General features: G+C 42.1%; 1 protein-coding gene across 3 annotated transcripts in view; it reads left to right on the forward strand.

Annotated features, from left to right (window-relative positions):
* Positions 1-10,904, forward strand: part of PIAS4 (protein inhibitor of activated STAT 4) — a 95,781-nt gene that overhangs the window by 72,196 nt on the left and 12,681 nt on the right. For all 3 annotated transcript variants that reach the window (XM_018571438.1, XM_018571439.1, XM_018571440.1), the window contains exons 7-8: positions 4,188-4,293; positions 7,675-7,748. In XM_018571438.1, the coding sequence (XP_018426940.1) occupies positions 4,188-4,293; positions 7,675-7,748 (180 nt within the window). The remainder of the gene's footprint in view (positions 1-4,187; positions 4,294-7,674; positions 7,749-10,904) is intronic.

Consider the following 10,904-nt stretch of genomic DNA (forward strand, 5'->3'; position numbering starts at 1 on the left):
ACACACACACACACACACACACACACACACACACACACACACACACGTGTGTGCGTATATATTTATATATGGCCCAGTTATAGTTTAGCGTTAGCCATTAATACTGGCCCAAGAATTATTGCTCTCACTGTGGTGCACGTTGTGATATCTCACGTGTAGCGTGATCGTTGTTTTCGTACGTAGGTGCACCCAACTTGTGTTTCCTGTATGACGTATATATTTATATATGGCCCAGTTATAGTTTAGCGTTAGCCATTAATACTGGCCCAAGAATTATTGCTCTCACTGTGGTGCACGTTGTGATATCTCACGTGTAGCGTGATCGTTGTTTTCGTACGTAGGTGCACCCAACTTGTGTTTCCTGTATGCGCATGGGGACAGGTGACTTTAAAAAAAAATGTATTTTTAATTTTTACTTCATTGTTATCACGTGGGTGAGCTCTCAAGCCCCATATGTGATAGCACATTGGACAGGTTCACGGGGAACGCAAGAGGTACAGAGCTGATGAAACACTGGCTCCCAGGGCATAGGAGACAACTAGGTGATCCAACCAACTAATCAATATTGAGAATAGTTGACAACTATTCTCGTTATAGATTAGTTGCAGCCCTAGTTTTACAGCTGGTGGAGTGTTACACGTGCTGCTCTGTGCTGTCTTTTCTGCCATTTTGTGTTGAAAAGCATCTTCCTGCTGCTGATTGCAAATGACACATGGAATTTTCCACCTACAGTGACCTGGTCACCTTCAGCCATATTACCCTACCTCTGCTACCTAGCAGCCAGGTTTGTGCGTAAGTTCTAATCTTGTTTCTGGAGTTAAATTGGGTTCTGCCTTGTGGTGCAACATGCCTGATTGTAGATACACAGGGGACAGGCCCACTGTACCGGTTGGCTCCAGCACGTGCTCAACTAACTTTTTCAGTGCTGTCTGCAATGTACCTCCTAAAGTACCTGACTTTAGTGTCCAGTACTTTAGGAGGTACATTGCAGACAGCACTGAAAAAGTTACTTGAGCACGTGCTGGAGCCGACCGGTACGGCGGACCCTATGTGTCTGCAATCCTGTCCCCTATGAGGTCTGGAATTTTGCCCTCTATACTCTGCCAGTGGTCACTAAATGGCCCCTGGCATAGAGTATAATAGTGTTAATGTGTTTCACTCATTAACTTCATTAAACACATTTTAACCCTTTAAAGCCAATAAATTCTAACCCAAGTAAAAGCAATTTAAACCACAAGAAGCATTTTTTAAATATAATTTATTTTTTAGCTTATGCTATGTGAATGGCAACGTAACAAATAAAAAAAAGGTGTTATACCAATTTGGGGTGCAAAAGTGGAATCACACTTTAAACTTTAAATGTATGCACATCTACCACAACCTTGGTTTGTGACTCTAGCCTATTTTCCGCATCCGTGTGATTCCCATACCTGCCGTTGTATGCAGAGAGCCCCTTGCTGCCATGATCTGCTTATCCAAGGACCTTTAGGGCATCACCATAAGTGAAAAGATTTTATTTTTTTCTTTCACCTCAGACGATACTTTTGCAATTGCCAGCCTAATTTCCTTCCTGCCGAAATGAATTCAACTTGTAAACCGATTTCTCACTCTGGGGTTGAAATTGAAATCAGTCCACTAAATCTGTGGTAATCCCATTCTACCAAACACTTAATATTCTGCCTTAGCCTGCAGGTGTCACATGTCGGCTCTATAGATCAAGAGCTGAACGATCACGAACCACTGATCGCTCCGCTCATTATCAGTCACCGCTCCCCACAAGGATTACCCCTTTTCCCTCTTTGTTCCGCCAACAATCTTTGGAGAGACCGATAGGGGAGGTGGCGAGCACAGCCAACTCTAGCGCTAAAGAGGCAGCTGTCAGACAGCCAGAAGGATACCAACAATATTGTTGGCATCCCCCCCCCCACCCGCAGTGTGGCTCTGCGCTGTCAGCAAAAAGAGGACTAAAACAAAAAAAAAAGGTTTGGCTTTAGTTCTTTTTAATGCATTCTTGAAATATTGAGTGCAGTGGGGTACCCTTGTCTTATGAGTTTCCAAGCCAATCTAGTAGTATAAAGATTTCAAGGGCTTCATTGTCTCATTCCAACGCTAATCTATTGGGGATCCTGGAGAGTTGTAGTAAGTGACAGTTTTAGTGTTGCTGATGTGATTATATATAATTCAACAGTATTTTTTTATTGATTTCATTTATTTAGATTTTAAAGAATTACCTTTTTATCACATTTTGATTCCTTGACACTTTTGCTTTTTCTGCAGAGCATTTTATAAGAGACAGAAAAACTAATCTGTTGGTCCTGTTACACTTTTTTCAGTAATTCTTGGCAAAAGTTTACCACCCAGTCCCCCAAATCCATTGCTAGTCCAGTGGAAAGGCTCTACAACTTTTCTTTTTCCCCAAAAGCAGTCTGAGGGTGTTTTTTGAATTTTTGTTAATTTCAAAATTCTTTATTTTTCAAAATAGTTACAACTCAGTACCAAAAAAGGTAACAGATCCTAACTGTAATACAATATAGTAACCCCATAGACCACAGGATTGAGGTCTAAAGGTGAAAATTGTGGAATGAGACTACCCATAAGAAACCCCACATAACTCGCTGGCTTTATGGACATACAAACTTTAGCACTCTGAGTATATGACTCCTGTGTCTGTTTTGTATATTTGATGGATATGGTACTGGTGAAAATACCCATAAATTGCTAGTCTTTAAAAACAATCAATTTAAATTTATTTTTGTTGTAACAAACTACAACGGTTTGACTTTTGTTGATATTGGTATAGGTCATTGGTCCCCATACTATGACCTGCATGCTGAATGCGGCCTTTTGCTTCCCTATATCCAGTCCTTGGGGTATTATTCCTCTTGCTGATGCAAATGACTGAACAGTATTCTTCCCACTGCCACCAAGCATGGTACACTATTCCTCCTATTGACACCAATGATGGAATACTGTTTCTCCCACTGACCAATGATGTGTCACTAGTCCTCCAATTTCGGTTTAGTGGCTGTTTTTAGCTCTGGTACACCTTTCAGGCATGGAGACACAGAAATGTGAAGTTCCAAGGTTATAAGTGTACCAATGACGGGGCACTAGTCCTTCTATTAACACTAATTGGGCATTGTTGGGGGGGTGCTTAGTTACGCTAATGCCTGTGAAGAGGGGTGGTCTAATATTCCACTAATGCAGGGGCATTTTTACCTCTGATGCCGAGTCATTTATTTTTACGTTTACTGATGCAGGGGCATTTTTTTTTTTATTTCTGTGGCTGGCATGGTATTACTCCCAATGACCAACGATCCTGAGGAATTTTTACTCTTAACCATGAACCTAGAGGTGTGTTTTACTCCCACTGATGCAGAGCATTTTTTTTTATTATTCCTATTGACTATAGTCCAGCCCCCAAACAGTGTGATGGACAGTGAACTGGTGTTTATTTAAAATGTTTGTGGACCCCTGGTATAGGTGAATACTGCCAATACTGTCCACTAATTACACATTTTACTGCTGTAGGAATCCAGTATTCATAACATCCCAGAATACAGACATTAACAAATTAACCTCTCAAGCTGAAATATTGCTCAGATCTGAGGTCAAATACAAGGTCATTGCTGCTGTACATTGTTGAAAGCATTTGTGTGTCATATAACTTTTTAGATTGCAGCACTAGGTTAATTTTGCCTTTTTCTTCCAGCGTTTGGTTTGCAGAATTTAGATGAAGGCACTAAATGTAGAATTTGTATGCTACTTTTAGAATCAATATTTTGCTCCTAGATCTATTTAAAAGTTTTTTTAATGTTTTTGATCAAAAAATGAGCAGTGTCAGTACAAGCTGAACTGAGCTCTGAAATGGCAAACCTGTACTTTTTACAAAAAAAAAAGGTTGCGATTGCTGACAGGCTTGTTACCTGTCTGTGGCTTCAGAATTTTGAGGCATTAACCTGGAGAATGTATATTGATCAGTAATGTCAGAATTTCTGATCATGCATACCTGCTCCGAACTTGACTCCGACGGTTCTGAAGTCAATTGATCATTAGGATAGCCAGAGAGCTAGTGTTTTCCGAATGCAAAGAAAGTTATGCCAGTCCCTGTACTGACTACAGGTTTTCCTTTTTAAAATATTATTTTTTCTTTGACCTTTCTATACATTTCTTTTCTCTTTGGGCAGAGTTACTCTGTGGGCTTGTACCTGGTAAGGCAAAGAACCTCATCTGAACTTCTACAGAGGCTGAAAACCATTGGGGTGAAGCATCCAGAACTGTGCAAGACCCTGGGTGAGATTATGGTGGGAAGAGGGTGTTGTGCATGAGCTAACATACACTTCATCAGTAACCAAATTCTTGATAGTATCCATCACTGCCATAATTTCTTCTCCAATTTTTCTGGTTTGATGCACTTCAGTTTTAGAAACCTGTTTTTACATGAAATGGTTATGAAGGCTTACTTTATTGTGCTGGAAAAAGACGAGCAGCTCTTCAGTAGTTTTATATCTGCTTATTTCAAAAAGCTGATTGACAGGGCTATGAAAAGCAGAAGCACAGCTGAACAGAAGCAGTATAGATGGAGGAAATGCACATAGAGTTTTTGCTTTGTGTGTGAAAGTGGAAAAATAAAGTTTTTGTACTTTATTTCCTTGGGAGTTCATTGAGGGACACTGAAAATCTTATACATTCGGGTTATCCTGGCATCTACAGGAGAGTTGGACACTGGCCTACAAAATGGTTAGCCAGCCCCTCCTATCAGCATGCCTCAGTTTTGTAACAAAGCTGTGCCAATAAAGTCATCTTAAGGGGAGGGACCTGTGTCCTTAAATGGACCCCAAGAATAGGATGTTATGGTAAGTACAAAAAAAAATGTTTTTCTGCTTTTAAGCATTGAGGGGCACAGTGTTAAACCTTCAGTGTCCAGCGCAGTCCAACAGAGAACTGGTAGAAAACCCACTGCACAAAGGTCTTCATCAAATTGAGAAACTACCAGTCACTGAAACAAAATAATTTATTTTGTTCCTTGACCTTTGATGGGTGCTGTTTGCCAAATATTGCTCCAGAACTCACTGCAGGAAGCAGAGGTTTTGTCCCACAGGAAAACTCTTGTGGTAAGTCCCTAGACTCTCACCAAGTGACGTATGCCTTCTACATCAGAAGTTAGACCTTGGAGGAAATTAATTTCTTAGCCTTGAGCATTGTAGAAATCACATCCATGCTGTTAAAGCCAGCGATTGAGAAGCAGGATGGTAAACTGTGCCTCGGAACAGTCGACCCAGACCATCTGCCAGGGCCCTTGGTGCATCTGCTAAGTTTTGCCAGTTAAGCGTACTGCTTCCGCTTGGGCCAAACCAGAGCAATGACCATCACTGGAATGTCCACAATTGCGATCCTGTGGATGAGATGAAGAAGTTTTGAGAGCGGAAAGGCATAGATCAGGGTTTACTGAGCCACCAGAGCACCCATTGCTTCTGCCAGAGAATCACTGCACCTGGGTACAAACCTTTCTAGTTTTGTGTAATCTAGAAGTTTGAAGGTCTTCCTCCAGTGTCCCACCACCTGTTACACATGTCCTGGAAGCCTCCGAGTTTAGGAACCACATTTCTCAGGTCCAGGTGTGCTGAAGTCTGTCTGCCAATTGTCTTTGAATGTACATGGCTGCCAAAGTTGGAAAGTGCTGCAGAATCTGCTCTACCTCTTGCCGCAGCGAGACTTCTGCTTCTTCCCTCCATGGTTGCTGTTACACCACTACTGTGACATTGTCTGATTGAATCTGGATCGGATGGCCTTCCAACACTTTGGTCCAATGCAGGAAGGATGGCCAAATTGCCCAAAGCTCCAGGATGTGTATGTGGAGACCCTTGCAATCAGAGAAAAAAGATTTTTTTGCGGCTCCAGAGCCGGGTTTCTGAGCCACCATGTTAGGGATAGCTTCATTCCTGGTGTTTTTACTGAATTGGCCTGTCCAGACATAGACAAATTTGTCCCACGAATACAAAATATTGCTTTGTAAATGTCTGGATAACAAAAGAACTGCTTTAGATGGGCTACCATCAGTTCCAAGACTCTTCTGCTTCTGGACAGAACAGTTTGAAACAGAGATCAGAGAGTCTAAATCTTTTCCTGAGAAAGGAACACTCTGGTTTGAGAGATGTCCATAACCAGACCATAAACCATACTGATGCACTGGACCTTGGTGTGAGGGTGACTACTTCTGCATAACTAAAACCCAGGTACGCCAAGCTGTTTTAGCAACTATTTCTTAAGGTTTGCAATGCACCTAAACCTTTGTATGCTCTGGACAGTCAGATACGTTCAAGTGCAGGGCAGGACCCTCCAGTTAGAACAGAGAAATGTTAAAGGGCTTCCAACTGCTTAATGGTTGCATCCTTCAGGCAGGTGCATGAGTTGACCTTTTTAAGGTGATATTCGTCCAGATCCTCAGTGGGTAGTTCAGAGTGGTGCGCATGGCATCAATAAGAGCTGAAATCTCATTTAGTATGCGAGTAGACTGTGGCTCCTCAGGTCAAACAGTTGAATGACTCGGAATATGTCAGTCTCAGTGGCCAATGGCTCCGAGGTGGCTAAGGTCGTGGGCAGGTCAGATACAGTATCTTCTGTAATGTGCGTAGGAGAGAGCTTTGTGCCTTCTGGACACTAGCAACAGAGGACATGATTATAGGCTACAGAAATCGGCGCCATCTGTAGGCACACTGCAAAGTAGGACTGCAACTAGTCATGTTCCAGCTGCAGTGGGGTTAGGCGATGTTCAGGGTGAGGGGCAAGTACTTAAACCGAGACAGCTGGTAGCAGGTGAGTGTCAGTGACCAGGGGGTTGGATAGTGGGAGGTGACCAAAATCACTGTATGCAGGCAATGGGAATTAATCAGTTTTACAAGGCTCTTTGCAAGCAGCAGAGAGATGCTTTGTCCACACTGTATGGCGGGAAGGAGCACATGGTGCGCACCACGCTCCATCCAGCGGATGACAACAGCACTCTGGTCCACAGCATTTAAAACCCTTCTGCGACAAAGCTGGTGGGAATGATGACACCCAGTGACCAATAAAAATGAGGAAGACCCAGGTGCTTGGCCTAAAAATACTACCCACCGAGTCTTGAGAGACGGGCCAAGTGCAGAGGCAATGCCAGGGACTCTAGACCTAAAAAAAAAGTACTCTGTTGCTAACTTAACCAGAATGGAGCTGGGCAGGTGCCCCACTTGGAAACCTAATGCCTAAAGATCACTTCGTCTAGCCCTGCAGTGTCCCTATCCAGCAGAGTTTAGATGTGGTACTGTCAAAAAAGAAAATGTGAGGACAATGCTGCTGTAAGCTGTTGCTAGCAAAATCACAGGATAGACTTTAAAAAAAAAAAAAAAATGAGCTGAAGAAAAGACATTCATCCTCTTAGATAAAAAAAAAGTTAAGATAGTAGGAGGGGTTATACTGTGGGCAGGCGTAAAGCTTTTTTTTTTGGGGCAGTGTCCAATTCTACTGTAGGTGACAGTGTGACCCAAAGGTTTCAGGTTTACTGTGTCCCTCAATGGAGAAAGAAACTTGTTTCTTCCAAATGTAGTAATTTTTTTTAGTGTTTTTCAAAGTGTTTTTATTTTCATGGTTGACCTATGCAATTGTAACTGCTTATTCTAACAATCTTTTTATTTGATGCAGTGAGAGAAAAACTGTGTTTGGATCCTGACAGTGAAATTGCCACTACGGGAGTCAGAGTGTCTCTTATTTGCCCGGTAAAGTTTAGATAAGTAGCTGCATTAAATGCGTAAAAATAGCTACATTGATGTTATGTTATGTTTGCTTGCATTTTTAATGTCAAATTTAATTTGTGGTGCCAAGTATTGGATATGCAGTGTAAGAAATTTATTAGACCTATGCCAATGTCTTGTCTAGATAACCATATACTTTTGTATACTGTAGAAACTAGTAAAATCTATGTAAAAATAGCAATCTCACTGGAAAATGACTGGTTTATTCGGTTTTCAGCCTAATGTATTAACTTTATTGCCCCTATGTATTCTCCCATTTGCCCAATTTATAACACTCAGGTGACCTCCAAATTAATAAAAATTTTAAGGGAAAACTAGAACGTACATTTAACTGTCTAAATTTGAGCTTTTGTGCTCTGTAAACCTTTTTGTTCAGCAGACGGGTGTAGAAATTTAAAAAAAAACCCTATTTGTCTAGGGGCTAAAGCGGGGGCCGAAATCTACTTGTCCTTAATGACAATCTACTTGTCCCTATACAAAAAAATAGTTTAAATCAAAACTAGGGATGCACCAATGCTGGTTTTTTGGTGTCAAGTACCGATATTTTGCTTTCGTTACTTGCTGATACTGAATACCAATACCGGTGCTTCCGCTGGCATGGAGCAGGCTTCCCAGGTAATCAGGAAGCCGGGCAGTGGGTAATGCAGCCGGCTTCCCAGCCAATCAGCATCGAGCTGGCTTCCTGGCCAATCATGAAGCCGGGCGGCGAGTAATGACCTGATTGGCCGGGGAGCCTTCTTTCCAGCCAATCGACAAGGAGCCGGCCAATCGGGAAACCAGGAGGCGAGTCATTACTTGCCACACGGCTTCCTGAATGCCCGGGAAGCCAGCTCCATGTTCCCCTACGACACTGCCAGTCAAAGAAAATTTTCCTCTGGCTGTAAGTTCCATTATCGGGGAGGGTATTGGAGAATTTGGGTGAGTACAAGTACTCGCACAAATACTCTGTATCGGCACTGATACTAGTATCGGTGCATCCCTAATCAAAACGTATTTCACTGTGCTAAATATCGCTTCTCATTGGTCACCTGACCACGCTGACCAATGAGTGCTTGTAATTTGCGAGCGAAATTCAATATGCACAGGGCAGCACTGCGCTGGACAGCAGTACGGGGGAAAAGATAGTACACCTGTACTGACAGAGGCGATGGACTGTTCGCCGAAAGGTAAGTATAAGGGTGGGGGGCGTTGGAAGTTGGGACAGACGGGGCCAGATTTCATCGGGTAATTCAATTTTCACATATTACCTAGGAAAGTGAACTTACCCTTTAATGCACATTGTCCTTGTGTGTAAGAGTTATGCTACCTGGCAACCACAATGGAATGGCGGCACGTGCGTTTATTTGCATGCAGATGGCGGGGGCAGCAAAGCTGGTTTTATTAATTTTTTTTAAAAGATATTTTATTGTTACTTTTTTTTTTTTTCCTACTTTAATTTTATTCCTATCACATAGGGGCTTACAGGCCCCTGTGTGCGTATTTGGAGGTGACGGGTTCTCTTTATGGAACCTGCCCTCCAACACAGAAAAGATGGTCGCCACGGTTTTAGAGATTACACAGAGCACACTAAGAACGGACGTTCTTCGTCTGCTCTACACTCTCTATGGTTGAGCCGTTCTGCCGTGTTCTCAGGTCCCCCAGAAGAGCAGGGGACCCTGAAAACCGTGGCGAGGGTGGACACCAGCGCCTCTGCTTGTTTGATAGATATCTGATTAGGTCACTTGTACCTAATCAAATGGTAAAAATCACTTAAATGGCAGTTGCACCTTTTAAAAAAAATCAATATTGTATTAAGCCTATCACACTTATTAAATCCATAAAGCTATACTACTTTTACATAATGATTTTTCATGGTTTGTCTAATTCTGTTGCCAAATTCAACCAAAATGCCACTTGCATCATTATAAACTAACCATCTAGGCTCCTATGAAGGATCAAGTATACAGGAAGTGCTCTCCTGTCCTCTAAAAGTCCCAGCATTAAATGCCAGTGTGCAACAAACATAAATAAGTGAAAGAAAATGCAGAGGATAGTCCACCACGATGAATGAGATCTTAAGGTATGCAAATGAGTGCAAAGTTCTAACTTAACTTTCATCTTCACCAAGTGGGAACAGATGGACAAGTGGACCCACAGAGCAGGTCTTAACACGTGCTTACAAGCCCCCCCCATGTGATAGCATATTGGCAGTGACGGGTACTCTTTAAGGTGATGCTGGGGGTCCAAAAGACCCCTAGCGTCACCCTTACACTCCAAATAAGCTATTGAAGTGCAGATCGCACTTCAATAGCTTATTGCTGGGCTTCAGGAGCCCAGCAATGATGGCTATGGGACCGGAAGTGATGCAATACGCGTTGCTCCCAGTCCCATAGTACGGGGAGGAAAACGGTGACCGGACGTTCCTGGGCCCGTAGGAGGGGCAGTGGATCCCAGAAAACAAGGCAGGGGTGTCGGGTGAAGGGGGTTGTCACAGTTACCGGATCGTAGAAGCCGTGGGCTCTACAAAACTGAACAGTCAAACTTAATGACGGGATTATCCCATCATGGGTCGTGAAGGGGTTAAAGACCTTTTATAGCTCATTTTATAGTTATACCGAATTATTCTGCTGCTATATGCCAGTGTACTTGGATCCTAATGTGTTGCATGAGTTTTTAGATATACATGCCAAGTATGTATGCGTGTGGTGTATTTTTTTTTTTTTTTTGCATACTTTTTTACTTCATTACCGTTGGAGAATGTCAACACAATCTTCTGCGCACGATCTATTTAAAGTTGCTGGGTGTTCTAATCACAGCTACTCACTTGGTTGTGTCAAACTTCCATAACCAGTCTGAGCGGCGCTATACACCAAAAAAACAGAGTACAAAGTAAATAACTGACAAGAAAATATAAATAACTTGGCTATTAGTGTAGAATCCTTTGTGAACCAATTATAGAAAAATATTCCTTTGTGAATCTCAAAGCTATAGAAAGCAAAACAAAGTGTCCATCGATGGTAACTTGTATCATATATCAGTTTTCTGCAAAAACAAACAAGTGTCAACTCAATCTTTTACATTGAATTATGCAGTCTGTCCATGTGAAGTTCTGTCTCTTTTTTTTTTTTTTTTTTTTTTTTA

Source organism: Nanorana parkeri, unplaced genomic scaffold (genome assembly GCF_000935625.1).
Source record: "Nanorana parkeri isolate BGI_ZX_2015 unplaced genomic scaffold, ASM93562v1 scaffold1759, whole genome shotgun sequence".
Lineage (NCBI taxonomy): Eukaryota > Metazoa > Chordata > Amphibia > Anura > Dicroglossidae > Nanorana > Nanorana parkeri.